The following is a 17,670-nucleotide window of genomic DNA, read 5'->3' as shown; positions in this document are numbered from 1 at the left end:
GATACCTTGTGTCTTCCGGTTACCACATTGAATTCCGGACCCGATTCCCGGGTCAGTCTTTTCTCTCAAACCCCCTCAAAGGCTCCAGAACACCGTGAGGCCTTCTCCTCATCAATGCACTCCCTCCAAACGGCGGGGGTGATAGTACCTGTTCTGGACGGCGAGAGGTTCAAGGCCTTCTATTCCAACCTCTTTGTGGTCTCCAAAAAACGACGGTTCAGTTCGACTCATCCTAGACCTCTAACACCTTAGAAAACATGTGATTGTAAGGAGATTCAGATTGGAGTTCCTAGGGTCCATTATTACCTCTATGGTCGAAGGAGAATTCCTTGCCTCCATAGCTATCGGGGACGCGTACCCATTGCCCCAGCTCACCAAAGGTTCCTCCGCTTCGCGGTTCAGGACTTCTTTTTTCATTTGTAGCCCTACCCTCGGCCCTGCCACAACACCAAGGGTCTTCACCAAGGTCATGGCGGCTGCCATGAGTGCCCTTCACGCCAGGAGAGTGGCTGCTCTGCCTTGCTTGGATAACCTCATCAAGGGCTCAACCAGCGTGCAGATCTCTGTGGGCACCCTATCCCGTTTAGGGTGGCTTCTGACTCCAGTCAAATCATCCCCGGTCCCGTCAAAATCCGTCACCTCCCTGGGCATGTTCCTGGACACCCTTCGGGGCTTGATATTTCTCCCTCAAAACAAGGCGACCGCTCTACAACAAGCGGTACACTGCCTTCAATGTACTCCTCTCACTCCATACGATTCAGTATGAGAGTGCTAGGTAGGATAGCGGCGGCTATAGAGGCAGTGCCGCTCGCTTAGCCACACCACCGCCCACTGCAGCTTGCGCTTCTAGCTGCCTAGGACAAGAGCCCCTTTTCCCTGGACGAACTTTTCAACTGACGCCTTCAGTCAGGTATGCGCTTTGCTGGTGGCTTCGGCCCTCTTCCATATTGAGAGGGAGATTTTCTCTCCCAAGTGGACTGGATACTCCTGACCATGGACGCCAGCCTCTTAAGCTGGGGAGCAGCGTACTGGCTCCACATTGCTTGGGGACGTTGGACGCCCCAGGAGTCTTCCCTTCCCAGAAATCATCCTGAAAATCAGCACGATCTTTCTAGCGCTCAAGTCGTTCCTCCATCTGCTAGCAGGTCGTCTTATTCGGGTCCAATTGGACAATGCAACAGCTGTTTCTTATGTCAAGCGGCAGGGAGGTACCAGCAGCAAGACAGCTTATCTCGAGGTCCTCAGGATCCTCACCTGGGTCGAATCGACGGGGTCTGTGGTTTCAGCGGTACACATACCAGGAGTAGAGAACTGGGTGGCGGACCTTCTAAGTCGCCAAGGCCTGGCCGCCGGAGAGTGGTTTCTCCACCCAGAAGTGTTCCCACACATCTGCACTCGCTCGGGTAAGCCAGACGTGGGTCTAATGGCCTCAAGGTTGAACACAAAGGTACCCGCGTTCTTAGCCAGGTCATGTGATCCACAGTCCATCAGCGCGGATGCTCTAGTCTCCTCCTGAAGTCGCTTCCGTCTACCTTACATGTTTTTCGCCTCTGCCACTGCTGCCGCGAGTAATCAGGAAGATCAAGGCAGAAGGCGTCCCGGTGATACTAATAGCACCGGTCTGGCCCAGGCGCGTCTGGTACGTCGAATTAGTACAATTGCTCATGGCGCCTCTTAAGCATCCCAGACCTGCTGACCCAAGGGCCCATTTCCCATCAGAACTCCAGAGCCCTGAAGTTGACGGCCTGGCCATTGAGACCTGGACATTAACAAGAGCGAGAGTCTCTCCCGCGGTCATCTTCACCATGATCAGTGCCCGAAAGCCGGCCTTCATCTCGTATTTACCACCGTACGTGAAAAACTTTCCTTTCCCCGTGCAGGGAATCTAATGTCCAATCTATGCCCCTGACGATCCCCAGAATTCTTGATTTTTTTGCAGTCAGGTTGCAAAAGGGGTTGGTCCTCAGCTCCCGTAAGGGGTAGGTTTCATCTCTCTCAATATTCTATCAATGCCGTCTAGCTTGTAATCTGCAAGTCAAGACCTTCCTCCAAGGCGTTTCCCATCTAGTCGCACCGTACAAATGGTCGCTGGACCCATTGGACCTCTTAAGGAATCTTCTCTTGCTCTTCTCTCCTGGAAGGTAACATTCCTAGTGGCGATTACGTCCATCAGACAAGTTTCGGAACTGGCAGCACTCTCTTGCCGCTAAGCCTTTCTGATCTTTCATTAGGACAAGGTGGTTCTACCCCCCTTCCGGATTTTCTTCCGAAGGTTACTTCCCCGTTTCATTTGAACGAGGACATAGTTCTGCCTTCCTTTTGTCCACACCCAGTCCATAGGTTGGGAAGGTCTCTACATTCGCTAGACCTTATGAGGGCTCTCGGATATTACGTATCCAGGACAGCCCCTTTAGGAACATGGACTCCTTGCTCGTCATTCCTGAAAGGCCTAAGAAAGGACAGGCAGCTTCATAGGCAACGCTGGCTCACTGGATTCGCTCTGCGATCCAGGAAGTCTACCACTTGCAACTCATTCATAGTGGGCTGCAGACTCACTTATTCTACGCGAGCAGTTGGCGCCTCTTGGGCCATTAGGCATCAGGCTTCAGTGGAACAGGGGTGTAAGGCTGCGACCTGGTCTAGCCTGCTTACTGTTTCAAAGCATTACCGATACCCAGGCTTCGGCTGAGGCAAACCTAGGTAGGAAAATTTCTGCAAACGACAGTGGAGCACCTATCTCAGTAGGCGCTCCTGGCTATGTGTGACTGGTTCCTAGTCCTTGGGTTGCGTTGTTTATTGTTTACCCATCCAGGGACTGCTTTAGGACGTCCCATGGTCCTGCTTAACCCAATGAGGCGTCAGAGAAAAACGGATTTTTGTGTACTCACCGTAAAATCGTTTTCTCTTAGCCATCATTGGGGGACACAGCACCCTTCCTGTTGGGCCTTAGTTTTTTCTCTCTCAGTACCTTTTTGTTATGAGTATTCACTCACGTTTTTTGTTACTTGTTCTATTACTGCTTGTACTAAAACTGAAGTAGCCTGGCTCGGCCACGGGGGTGTATACTGCAGGGGAGGAGCTAACATCTTTGCATCTACTTAGTGTCCTCCTATGGATAAGCAGCATAACACCCATGGTCCTGTGTCCCCCAATGATGGCAAAGAGAAAACGATTTTACGGTGAGTACACAAAAATCCGTTTTTTCGACGTACACAAAAAACGTTACTGTGGACGTCGTCTCCGTCCAACGGACAAATATTTTTCGACGGAACGATGAATGGAACGTGAGACCATCCTTCACAATCCGTCGCTAATGCAAGTCAATGAGAAAAAAATGGATCCAGCGGCATCAGTAAAAAAGCTGATGTGTGAAAGGGGCCTTAGGCTAGTTTCACACTTGCGTTGTGCGGCATCCGTCGCTTTGCGTTGTGTGACGGATGTAACGGATGCATTGCATATAGTGGCACAACTGATGCAACAGATCCTGCAAAACAATGGAATCCGTTGTAGCTTTTTTTTCAGCAATTTACTCAACTGAGCATGCGCAGTTGTGTAAAGACGGATCCGTTACAGGAATCTGTCAAATGACGGATTCTGACGGATATTGCCACCATTGGCTTCCATTATAAAAATGACGGACGCCAACAGAATCCAGCACATTGCGTTTTTTTGACGCTCTGGGAAGCGCAGAAAAATGCTACATGGTGCGTTATTTTCGCCCAGCGGATGCAACGCGGCTTCGGCTGGTGTATGCAACGCAGGACCATCAGTTGCAATGTGTCGTCCATACAAATCTATGGGAAGCAGCGCACATCCATTAACTAATTGCACTGTTTTCCAAAACGGCGGATTGCGACTGAAGGAAAAAACGCAAATGTGAAAGTACCCTTACAGAGACTTATACAAATGTCTCTTAATACTTCTCCAAGATAGAAAACTTATGGGCCCTATTACTTCACTTGTAATTATGACTTCTTTGTTCACCCTTGGTGTAGCCAAGGGCTCTGTACACCGTTACTCACACTCAGTTATCATTGGGCACATTGTCCCTTAACTTGATTGACAGCACTCGCTCGGGTAGAATGAAAGTTGCCTTATCTGCTTCATGCATGCACACCGACACACCTGGAGAACAGCATTGTGCACACAGAGTTGGGTTGTGCGACACTCCTTGCACGCACTGTAGCGGACATTTGCTATTATGACAGGTGTAACAGTGTAGCGAGCATACGCTACAGTCGTGAGCGAGGAAGGATGACACGCACGCACTAACACTGTGTGCGCATCACAGGGCTCCAAGAATATCAGTACGCAGGTGCCATTCAGTTAAAGCAAATTTCGCTTTGTGCAAAAGGAGCACAGTCAGTCAAGCTCAAGCCAGCACGTCCCTTCTAATTTAGGGGATGTGAACGGTGCATAGAGCCCTTGTCCATACTGAACATCCCTGATTTCCATATTAGAGAGAGGACTTTTTTTTCTGGAGAGCAAAAGCAGTAAAGTTTATAGTACAGGCATGATTTTGGCTGTACTTGCAGTTTAAATGGAGTTTTGGGTGACAAACTCTTTTTAGCGAAAAAAAAAAATACAAATGGTGGAAACACCAGATCTGATGTCTTTGTCTTCAATCAGGTAGCTTAAAGGGGTTATCCGTTTTCACTAAAAACTGGGGAACAGGCTGGTAAAGCTTGAAAATATACAAACAACAACATTTGTTACCGTCTTAAACCCCTGCTGATTCCGTGCTGTTTCTCTACTGCTCCTTGCCAGTGTTTGTTTACAGCAGGGTTTTTACAACCGACTGGGTATATGGGCCGCAGATAGAAAAAAAATAAATTTGGGGAGGCCGCATTCTTTGCAGGACAAAGTGACATTTTAGTCATACCATAATTTTTTCTATACACCTTTTTTGGTCTTTTTTTTTTTTTTTTACATTTTTGACTTGTTTATTTAAGTTTGTTTAAATGGCATTCGTCATATGGGTTTTCGTACAGTTTTATAGATTAAATTTGTTATGAATGTGGCGATAACAAACATGCCCGTTTTTATTTCCTTTGGTTTATTTATAAAACAGCATTTTTGGTGGCAAAATATTTTTTTCATGCTTCATTTTGATTTTTATTTTTTTTAAATCATTTTTGCTAATTGTTTTCCCCTAATTGGCCACATATAGTAATATTAGAAAAAGAAGAATTTCAGCTCACCCCTCTTCACTCTAGGATCCACCACCGATGCACGGAACGCCCTGGCCCGGGCGGAGAAACACAATCATGTAGAGGAAAAAATCCAGCATCAGAAGGAGAAAAAGTAGTAATAAAACTTGAACTTTATTAAATCCATTAAAAACAGGATACAACACGCATGGAAGCTTGGGGACACACAGTGAAACACAGGACTATCCTACGCGTTTCAACCTTGCGGTCTTAGTCATGGATAGTTTGGTATCTCCAGAATGAGAAATTTAAGACTATGCAGAAAAAAGGGGCGTCATAGGTGCTAATTAGAAACAAATATGTAAATATGTATCAGATTGCTGTTGCGGTTCCCGTTGTGGCCGTACTAATCACACTGCAGCCTTTGCTGCGATGTGCTTTGGGTCCTGTTTCAACGAGCCGTATTTACGGCTTGGCCTAAATTACACTATTATTATTTTTATTTATATGGCCCTTGATACATTTGATAAAATATATTTTCATTTTCCTCCCATCTTTCCTTTTTTACATTCATGTTTCCACATTGATGCATGTTGCAAACCGATTTTTGTACTAAGGTATGCTTAAATCTTTAACAAATATATTTCAAGATATTTCAGTTTTGATATACATCGCCGTTGTTGCGGTTCCCCATTACGGCCACATACCTATCGCACAGCAGTTTTTTCTGCGGTGTTCCTGAGTGTCTGGCTGTGGTGAGCCGCACCTGCGATTCCACAAGAGTGAAAACACCTCACACAAAAGCTTGTTAACCCTCACCAACATAATAAATCAACAGGGTACTTAATATTAAAATTAAAAATAAGGCTTTTTTCATAGCTTCAATATTTATTGGGAGGCACATATATACATATTTTTTCTCTCAACAAAACGCTTGTACTTCCTATAATCCTGCACTCAGGCGTACATGTCTATATATTTGCATAGATGCGTGCCTGGGTACTTGTACGTATCTATGCGGGTGCATAAATAAATCTTGTTTTTTGCTTCTTTATATCTGATATACATGGACATAAAGGTTTTATTATAAATACATATACATTCATTTTTTATTTTCGTGTTCTCATGTATATACATATATAACTTTTTTTTTTTTTTAATACATTTCTCTTTTTGTTTTTCTTTTTTTCATTAATTTGTGTCCATTTATGTTTTTTGGTGTCTCTGTCTGTAAATCACACTGTGGTTCTCATTGTGCCTTTTTTTTTTCTCATGATTTTAAACGAGTGCACAGCTTTGTGAATGTTTGTTTCTAATTAGCACCTATGACGCCCCTTTTTTCTGCATAGTCTTAAATTTCTCATTCTGGAGATACCAAACTATCCATGACTAAGACCGCAAGGTTGAAACGCGTAGGATAGTCCTGTGTTTCACTGTGTGTCCCCAAGCTTCCATGCGTGTTGTATCCTGTTTTTAATGGATTTAATAAAGTTCAAGTTTTATTACTACTTTTTCTCCTTCTGATGCTGGATTTTTTCCTCTACATGATATAGTAATATTATCTTACAATTATCACCTTATAGTAATTCTGGCCAACATCTTGAAGTAATGCCTCATCCTGGTCCCCATTCTGAAGAAAAGTCCCCATCTTTGTCTCATTCTTGTAGTAATGTGTCCATCCTTGTTCCCATCTTGTAGTAATGTCCCCATCCTCGTTCCCATTTTGTAGTAATGTTCCCATCCTGGCTCCTACTTTGTAGTAATGTCCAAATTTTGGTCCCCATCTTGTAGTAATGTCTCCGTCCGTGTCCCCTTTTTGTAGAAATATCCCCATCCTTGTCCCCATCTTGTAGTAATATTCCCATCCTTGTTCTCTTCTTGTCGTAATGTCCCTATCCTGGTCCCCTTCTTGTAGTAATATCCCAATCCTGCCCCATCTTGTAGTAATGTTCTTGTCCTGGTCCCCTTCTTGTATTAATATCCCCATCTTTGTTCCCTTCTTGTAGTATTGTCCCTATCCTGGTCCACGTCTTGTAGTATTGTCCCCATCCTGGTCCACTTCTTGTAGTATTGTCCCCATCCTGGTACACTTCTTGTAGTATTGTCCCCATCCTGGTCCACTTCTTGTAGTATTGCCCCCCTCTTGGTCCACTTCTTGTAGTACTATCCCCATCCTGTTCTCCATCTTGTATTAATATCCCCATCCTTGTTCCCTTCTTGTAGTAATGTCCCTATCCTGGTCCCCTTTTTGTAGTATTGTCCCCATCCTGGTCCCCTTTTTGTAGTAATATTCCCATTCTGGTCCCCTCCTTGTAATATCCCATCCTAGTCACTATTTTGTAGTGATGTCCCCATCCTGGCCCCCATCTTGTGTTAATATCCCCATCCTTGTTCCCTTCTTATAGTAATGTCCCCATCTTGTAGTATTGTTCCCATCCTAGTCCACTTCTTGTAGTAATGTCCCCATCCCGATTCCCTTCATGTAGTAATATCCCCATCCGGCTCCTTTTCTTGTAGTAATGTCCCCATCTTGGTCCCCATCTTGTAGATCTGTTCCTATCCTGGTCTCCATCATGTAGTACTGTCCTCATCCTGGTCCCTTTCTTGTCATAATGTCCCCATCTTGTAGTAATGACCCCATCATGTGTCACCTATTGTGTTATTCTTCACATACACACAAAAAAAGAAAAGATTCTTCACATGTCTTCGTATCCCGCATCTTTTTTTCTGCACATGTGATCTGCAGTCACCGTAGACCCATTGACGATTGTGGCCCAGTCCAGGCCAGCTGTCAGCTAATCAGAGGCCACCAGCTTACTTCTAGAGTATGACATCACTGCCATGCGTTGGCAAGCTGATTTGATGTCAGCTGCTGGCCTCTGGTTGGCGGGCGGCTGGCAATGTCATTGTCTCTGCACGGCAATAGATTTCAAATGAATGTGTGTCTAAAGCGGGCTTTACACGCTACAATACAGTCAGGGCCAAAAATATTTGGACAGTGACACAAGTTTTGTTATTTTAGCTGTTTACAAAAACATGTTCAGAAATACAATTATATATATATAATATGGGCTGAAAGTGCACACTCCCAGCTGCAATATGAGAGTTTTCACATCCAAATCGGAGAAAGGGTTTAGGAATCATAGCTCTGTAATGCATAGCCTCCTCTTTTTCAAGGGACCAAAAGTAATTGGACAAGGGACTCTAAGGGCTGCAATTAACTTTGAAGGCGTCTCCCTCGTTAACCTGTAATCAATGAAGTAGTTAAAAGGTCTGGGGTTGATTATAGGTGTGTGGTTTTGCATTTGGAAGCTGTTGCTGTGACCAGACAACATGCGGTCTAAGGAACTCTCAATTGAGGTGAAGCAGAACATCCTGAGGCTGAAAAAAAAGAAAAAATCCATCAGAGAGATAGCAGACATGCTTGGAGTAGCAAAATCAACAGTCGGGTACATTCTGAGAAAAAAGGAATTGACTGGTGAGCTTGGGAACTCAAAAAGGCCTGGGCGTCCACGGATGACAACAGTGGTGGATGATCGCCGCATACTTTATTTGGTGAAGAAGAACCCGTTCACAACATCAACTGAAGTCCAGAACACTCTCAGTGAAGTAGGTGTATCTGTCTCTAAGTCAACAGTAAAGAGAAGACTTCATGAAAGTAAATACAAAGGGTTCACATCTAGATGCAAACCATTCATCAATTCCAAAAATAGACAGGCCAGAGTTAAATTTGCTGAAAAACACCTCATGAAGCCAGCTCAGTTCTGGAAAAGTATTCTATGGACAGATGAGACAAAGATCAACCTGTACCAGAATGATGGGAAGAAAAAAGTTTGGAGAAGAAAGGGAACGGCACATGATCCAAGGCACACCACATCCTCTGTAAAACATGGTGGAGGCAACGTGATGGCATGGGCATGCATGGCTTTCAATGGCACTGGGTCACTTGTGTTTATTGATGACATAACAGCAGACAAGAGTAGCCGAATGAATTCTGAAGTGTACCGGGATATACTTTCAGCCCAGATTCAGCCAAATGCCGCAAAGTTGATCGGACGGCGCTTCATAGTACAGATGGACAATGACCCCAAGCATACAGCCAAAGCTACCCAGGAGTTCATGAGTGCAAAAAAGTGGAACATTCTTCAATGGCCAAGTCAATCACCAGATCTTAACCCAATTGAGCATGCATTTCACTTGCTCAAATCCAGACTTAAGACGGAAAGACCCACAAACAAGCAAGACCTGAAGGCTGCGGCTGTAAAGGCCTGGCAAAGCATTAAGAAGGAGGAAACCCAGCGTTTGGTGATGTCCATGGGTTCCAGACTTAAGGCAGTGATTGCCTCCAAAGGATTCACAACAAAATATTGAAAATAAAAATATTTTGTTTGGGTTTGGTTTATTTGTCCAATTACTTTTGACCTCCTAAAATGTGGAGTGTTTGTAAAGAAATGTGTACAATTTCTACAATTTCTATCAGATATTTTTGTTCAAACCTTCAAATTAAACGTTACAATCTGCACTTGAATTCTGTTGTAGAGGTTTCATTTCAAATCCAATGTGGTGGCATGCAGAGCCCAACTCGCGAAAATTGTGTCACTGTCCAAATATTTCTGGACCTAACTGTATATCTTACGATGTGTCGGCGGGGTCACGTCGTAAGTGACGCACATCCGGCATCGTAAGTTATATTATAGCATGTGACAGCTACGTGCGATTGCGATTGAACATTAAAACATTCATCGCATGCACGTTGTTCAATTGCTAAAAATTGAACGTGAGGTTGTTCAATGTTACCGAGGTAGCACACATCGCAGTTTGTGACACCCCGGGAACGATGAACATCTCCTTACCTCCGTCCCGCCAGCAATGCGGAAGGAAGAAGGTGGGCGGGATGTTTAAGTCCCGCTCATCTGCGCCCCTCCGCTACTATTGGCCGGCTGCCGCGTGACGTCGATGTGACGACAAATGTCCCTCCCACTCCAGGAAGTGGACGTTCGCCGCCCACATCGAGGTCGTATGGAAGGGTAAGTACGTGTGACTGCAAATAATTGTTTGTGTGATGGGGGCGGTTACGATCGCATACGACATCGTATGCTTAATTGTAACGTGTAAAGCAGGCTTTAGACTCTCATTCAGCGGTGTTTAAGACCCCTGGTTTACAGGACTATAGCAGCGATGTCAAGTCTACAATATATAACCACTGCAGCCAATCACTGGCCTCACCGGTGTCAAGTCAGTACTGTAAATGAAAATTGTCCAGGAGCAGAGCAGAAGACTGCATTATCTGCCTGTACCCCAAATTTTGGATGAAAGCAGACCACATCTTTAATTATGGAAATCATCAAAAATATCTTTTGTATATACTGTCCTATGATTTATACTATTATTCCAAGGGGAAAGAAAAGGGATAGTAACGCTTTACCTACTCAGCAGACTTTCTGCAACCTGACGCAGATCTCATCTGAGGGAAAAGGTCCATTAACGCTTGGCCAGTCCACATTTCTTTTTGTAAGGCAGTTTTGCGTCTAATGCGCTTTGGACTGTAGCCCACATTTAGACACTGCAGGTTTTTGTGTGTGAAATACTGATGTGTAAAAGATTTGTACTAAAATGTGCAACTTTTCTCGTCATCTGTGAAAATGTCCAAGAAGTCTGCATATCCCCAAAGGAGAAAAAGTTGCAAGATGTCTTTTTTTTTTATTTTTTTTTTCTGAGCTTACAAGAAAAAAAATAAAGCAATTATTTTTAATCAATGTGCTTGATCCTAGTTTTCACAAGGTATTTTTTGCACCACTGGTAAACCATAGCTAAGCCAGCGACATAGTGAGTGACCTAAACCTTATAGTTTATAACATTTTACCATCAAAGTATGCAGTTGTACAGTTACTCATATTAGGCTGCTTTCACACATCCGGATTTTTGCTCTGCGGCACAATACGGCGTTCTGCAGAAAAACCGCAACCGGCTTTTGTAACGCCGATTGCGGGTTTTTTTGCATAGACTTACATTAGTGCCGTATTGTGCCGCAGGGGCTTGTGTTCGGTCCGGTTTTGGCCGCATGCGGCAGATTTAGCCGATGCGGCGGCCGGATCAAACGTTCCCTGCAACGTTTTTTGCTCCGGCAAAAAACACCGCATCGCGCCGCATCCGGCCGCTGCGGTGCATTTTTCAATGCATCCCTATGGAGGCCGGATGCGGCGCGATGTGGAAAAAACCGCATCCGGTCGTCGCATGCGGTTTTTTCCACTGCGCATGCTCAGTAGCATGCCGCAACCGGAAAAAACCGGACCGGCCGCATGTAAAAACTTATGCAAAGGATGCGGTGTTTTCGCCGCATCCGTTGCATAGTTTTCACAGCCGGATTGAGCCGCAGGGCTCAAACCGGATGTGTGAAAGTAGCCTAATACAAGTAACATCAAGGGGATTTTTACCTACAAAACTGCTATTGTAAATGTTAATCCACATCATTATTTAGATCCTCGTGTGCTGAAGACATTTTATTCTTATTTTATTACAGCCGTGGATGCATTGTGAATTCATATTATTATTAGCCACTAACTTTTTTTAATAGGGTATACAAATTGTGAGGGCCCCACATATGGGCATCTTTTTTTATTTCTTTTGGATTTCTGCGGGTTTAATCCTTGTTTTGTCAATGTCTTATCATTCCATGCTGGTATAGCTGTTTTTGTATCACATTCCTACATATATAGATAGATATAGAGATACATATAGATATATATAGATATACAGTCGTATGAAAAAGTTTGGGCACCCCTATTAATGTTAACCTTTTTTCTTTACAACATTTTGGGTTTTTGCAACAGCTATTTCAGTTTCATATATCTAATAACTGATGGACTGAGTAATATTTCTGGATTGAAATGAGGTTTATTGTACTTACAGAAAATGTGCAATCCGCATTTAAACAAAATTTGACCGGTGCAAAAGTATGGGCACCTCAACATAAAGTGACATTAATATTTTGTAGATCCTCCTTTTGAAAAAATCACAGCCTCTAGTCGCTTCCTGTAACTTTTAATGAGTTCCTGGATCCTGGATGAAGGTATATTTGATCATTCCTGTTTACAAAACAATTCCAGTTCAGTTAAGTTTGATGGTCGCCGAGCATGGACAGCACGCTTCAAATCATCCCACAGATTTTCAATGATATTCAGGTCTGGGGACTAGGCCATTCCCGAACATTTTAATTGTTCCTCTGCATGAATGCCTGAGTAGATTTGGAGCGGTGTTTTGGATCATTGTCTTGCTGAAATATCCATCCCCTGCGTAACTTCAACTTCGTCACTGATTCTTGCCATTATTGTCAAGAATCTGCTGATACTGAGTTGAATCCATGTGACCCTCAACTTTAACAAGATTCCTGATGCCAGCATTGGCCACATAGCCCCAAAGAATGATGGAACCTCCACCAAATTTTACTGTGGGTAGCAAGTGCTTTTCTTGGAGTGCCGTGTTTTTTTGCCTCCATGCATCACGCCTTTTTGTATGACCAAACAGCTCAATCTTTGTTTAATCAGTCCACAGGACCTTCTTCCAAAATGTAACTGGCTTGTCCAAATGTGCTTTTGCATACCTCAGGCGACTGTTTGAGGCGTGCTTGCAGAAACGGCTTCTTTCGCATCACTCTCCCATACAGCTTCTCCTTGTGCAACGTGTGCTGTATTGTTGACCGATGCACAGTGACACCATCTGCAGCAAGATGAAGCTGCAGGCCTTGGTAGGTGGTCTCTGGATTGTACTTGACTGTTCTCACCATTCTTCTTCTCCGCCTTTCTGATATTTTTCTTGGCCTGCCACTTCTAGGCTTAATAAGAACTGTACCTGTGTTCTTCCATTTCCTTACTATGTTCCTCACAGTGGAAACTGACAGTTTAAATCTCTGAGACAACTTTTTGTATCCTTCCCCTGAACAACTATGTTGAATAATCTTTGTTTTCAGATCATTTGAGAGTTGTTTTGAGGAGCCCATGATGCCACTCTTCATAGGAGATTTAAATAGGAGAACAACTTGCAAGTGGCCACCTTAAATACCTTTTCTCATGATTGGATACGCCTGCCTATGAAGTTCAAAGCTCAATGAGGTTATAAAACCAATTTAATGCTTTAGTAAATCAGTAAAAAGTAGTTAGTAGTGTTCAAATCAAGAAATTGATAAATGTACTTTTGCATTGGTCAAATTTTGTTTAAATGCGGATTGCACATTTTCTGTTAGTACAGTAAACCTCATTTCAATCCAGAAATATTACTCAGTCCATCAGTTATTAGATATATGAAACTGAAATAGCTGTTGCAAAAACCCAAATTAATATAAAGAAAAAAGGTTAACATTAATAGGTGTGCCCAAACGTTTTCACATGACTGTATATAGAGATATATCTATATTATTTATATATATATATATATATATATATATATATATATATATGTATGTGTGTATGTGTATATATATATATAATGTATGAATGTGTGTGTGTGTGTATATATAATATATATATATAATATATATATATATATATATATATATATATATATATATATATATATATATATATATATATATATATGCAAAAAGGAGGGGAGCCAGCACTGCCTATGAGTGGCATGCAACAAAGTAACAAAGTAAAAAGTGTAAAATTCACAAATTCATTCCTACTGTGACAATTCAATGAGATTTTTGGCAAATAATTGATCAATGATTTGAGCCCCCCTGCCCCGTCACGGCAAATCTCTATAAGGGGGTCCCTACACTATATTTATAAGTTATATACGTACCCTAAGGTCTCGTGTAATGCGCAGGACCGTATAAGAACATCACCTACCTGAGAAGTGTCAGAACCGCTCCCATGCTGCAAGGGCTGACAACTGCGAGTAAAAGGGCAGTCCAGGTGCCAGCGCGTGTGGCAGAACCACACACACCAGCACAATGTCAGAACTGGCCCCCACAGTGCCAGACCAGCAAACATGGATGAAGGGCGGAACAGCCCCAGGCAGGTGGTGCTTAAGTAATAATGCCTATGGAACAGGAGGCGGTGGCTGTGTGTAAATATATACATATATATATATATAATATATACACACACAGATACATACACTAATGTATGAAAATATATATATATATTTTCATACATATTACACATATATAGATAAATATATCTATATCTATCTATATTCTTTATATAAATATACATAATTATATTTTTTCTTGAGCACCAGTATTTTGATTTCTGTTGCTTTTCATTGTTTGCTCAAGGAGTATTGGAGAGTGCTGCAGTGCTTCTTACTTATACGTATTTGATAATATGGTTTTTGAGTTATTCTATATTTTGTAAAGATCCACTTTTCATTCATTTAGTCCATGTGTCTGTTTCGCGCCAGAACCATAGGAGTGTTGTTCAAGCTGGAGAATTCCCTTAATACATAAGTATTTAACATAAAATTCAAGAAATAAATCTTTGCAGTTGAAGGAGTTGCCTCAAGATGCAGCATCAGGAGCACACTGCTCCTTGCCCCTGGCTTCCTGCTTTGCCGGGGAGGCGGTTCACTACTGAAGATTGAAATTTCACACTAGTGGCATGGTTGCAGCTTTGCCTCTACATTGGAGAAGCACATGAACACTGAGGCTAGTCTGATCCTGCCATCTGACCGGCTTTAGAGCCCAACGATCAGGCTGTAAAGGATAGGAATAGCTTGCACCACACACTTCTTGTTTAGGTAACCAGCCAGAATGGGGCTAAAGGGTGGCTGGTATTCTATGCAACAACTGAACACTAGAAAATGGAAAAAAAACAAACAAACAAACCCCGAAAAACTCTATATTCTTAAGAAAGGGGGTGGGGGGATTAAAGGGGGAATTTTTAAATAGTCCGTCAGCAGAGAATGACTGTTCAAACCAAGTACAGGCGCTCAATGCACCCTCGGTGTGGCCAAACATTTTAGTTTACGCCTTGTTTTCCATTTATCGCTGCCCTTCTCTGGCTATATAAAGCTGGCACCCTTGTGGCACCCTTAGCTCTTAATCAAAACAGAGGGTAGGCGGAAGGTTTTAACCATTTATGAACTTGAGATATCCCTTTTTAAAGGGTTATCTTCTGTTGAAGATTCTTCTTAAGCTATTTGTCATGAATAAAATATACCAGTCCAGACAGCCATCATTTCAATAGTACAAACTGACTTAGATGGGGTCTCTCGCTATTTAGTGCACACACTATTTGCTCTGCTGACTTTTCACATCAATGGCACAGCCAGTTGTAATTCTTCACTTGATCACAGATGATCGTTCTGAAAGCTGATTTCATGTTTTATATATTTCAGATGGAAGAACTGGTGGATTCGGGGTATTTTCAGCTTAACAATGATTACGCTGTTTTTCTTCCTCATCTACTTGGGACCTGCTATGCTGATAGTTTTGGTAAGTTTTCTGGCATTTTTTTTTTTTTAAAAAACAAACTAAACAGCATTACACCCGTCCATTCAATTGAATCTGAAAAGTGTCCTTTCATTGAACCCCAATGTGAAAATGCTGTGATAAAATACCTTTTCCCATTTCTTATTTTTATTGCTCTTTTGCCAAGATTGTCCAATTCCAAATGAAAACTTGTGCCAGCTTCCTTCACTGTTTTTCATTGACTTCTCATTGCAATTGTCACAAAATCATCATGAGGTCTCATATACTGCATAGTTGTGTGCAGCTTTATGGACATCAGTGCCAGATATCAAAAATGTAAAATATCTGTGTGGGTCAGTGATTCCCAACCCTAATACCAGGGGAATCCCTGCAAATTCTTCTCACTTCCAGGGAACTCCCTACTCCTACTATTTCTGTCCATATGAAATTGCATACGTGCAATTACGTGGCCATCCGCGATCGCCAGCTAATAATAATTTATGTGTATAGCACTAACCTATTCCGCAGCACTTTACAATTAAGCAGGGACGTGTCCAGACAGTAAAGACAATATAAAATAACTCCTAGATCAACAGTTAGAGGAGGAGGGCGGGCTCGGCCTGCAAGATTACAATCTATAAGGAAATAGAATGGGACACTAAGTAAAAGTGTTTATGTAAGGTCCAGCCATCATTATATTAAATAAGGGTTGTCCTACAACTACATGATCTGGACATCAGCCAGGATCTGTCTAAGTGCAGTTACTGTGTGTTGGCATGGCCCACCTTCACTATGTGCGATCGCACAGGGCACTTGACGCTTGACTCAAGTTAGCGGCACAATGCAATTTTTTTCCCTTTATTATCCACTGCTGAACTTTTTTTTTAGGAAATCCACCGTTTTCTTTTTTTGCAGGGGCTGGGGCAGTCCGAGGGAGCTAAACTCTGATTGGCTGCAAGTTAAAGAGGGAGGGTGGGACTAAGGGGTACTTTGCACACTATGACATCGCAAGCCGATGGTAGCGATGCCGAGCGCGATAGTCCCCGCCCCCGTTGCAGCTGCAATATCTTGTGATAGCTGCCGTAGCGAAAATTATCGCTACGGCAGCTTCACATGCACTTACCTGCCCTGCGACGTCGCTCTGGCCGGTGCACCGCCTCCTTCCTAAGGGGGCGGGTTGTGCGGCGTCACAGCGATGTCACACGGCAGGCGGCCAATAGAAGCAGGGGGGCGGAGATGAGGGGAACGTAAACATCCCGCCCACCTCCTTCCTTCCTCATTGCAGCCGGGACGCAGGTAAGGAGATGTTCCTCGCTCCTACGGCTTCACATACAGCGATGTGTGCTGCCGCAGGAACGAGGAACAACATCGTAATATCGGTCCTTCCGAAATTATGGAAATGACCGACGCTACACCGATCATACGATTTCGACGCTTTTGCGCTCGTTAATCGTAGTAAAAACGATTCACATACTCCGATGTCGACAGCGACGCCGGAAGTGCGTCACTTTCGATTTGACCCCACTGACATTGCACCTGCGATGTCGTAGTGTGTAAAGTACCCCTAAGTGTAAGGACAATGATGATTAGTCGAGCAGTAGCTTCTGTCTGCTGCTCTAACAATCAAAATGCAAAGTGCACACGGCAAGTGTGAAGTGTGATGGTAGCGCTGTGGTAGAAGGTTGCTCCACTGCCTCCTGTCAGCCCATGCTTGCTGCATAAGGACAGCCATGTATGTAACTCAGGAGCTGCGCTCACACTGGTTACTGCTTCTGTAGTGTGGAGGTTTGGGCCAGCACCTGTCCCTGCAGAGAGACAGTAGTGCTGATGGTTTGTCCAATAGGGGCAGGCGGTGTATAGATGGAGAGAGAAGAAGAGTCTTAGAACTGAGCCTTGAGAAACCCCGATGTCAAGGGGAAGAGGAGAGGAGTAAGTGTTGGCAAAAGAAATGCCCGATCTATCAAAATATAAAATCAATTAATCTGATCGGTAAACAACATAGCGGCAGAAAAATGCCAAACGCCAAAATTACGTGTTTTGGTTGTCACAAATATTGCGCAAAATGCAGGCAATCAAAAGGTAGCATCTGCGCAAAAATGGTACATTTAA

General features: G+C 43.3%; 1 protein-coding gene across 2 annotated transcripts in view; it reads left to right on the top strand.

Annotated features, from left to right (window-relative positions):
- The window catches only part of CDS1 (CDP-diacylglycerol synthase 1), a 130,107-nt gene that overhangs the window by 47,157 nt on the left and 65,280 nt on the right, over positions 1–17,670 (top strand). For both annotated transcript variants that reach the window (XM_075352000.1, XM_075351993.1), the window contains exon 3: positions 15,489–15,585. In XM_075352000.1, the coding sequence (XP_075208115.1) occupies positions 15,489–15,585 (97 nt within the window). The remainder of the gene's footprint in view (positions 1–15,488; positions 15,586–17,670) is intronic.

This window comes from Anomaloglossus baeobatrachus, chromosome 1 (genome assembly GCF_048569485.1).
Source record: "Anomaloglossus baeobatrachus isolate aAnoBae1 chromosome 1, aAnoBae1.hap1, whole genome shotgun sequence".
NCBI classification, from domain to species: Eukaryota; Metazoa; Chordata; class Amphibia; order Anura; family Aromobatidae; genus Anomaloglossus; species Anomaloglossus baeobatrachus.
Note: the sequence above shows the minus strand (reverse complement) of the source record. Positions and strands in the feature narration are given on the sequence as shown.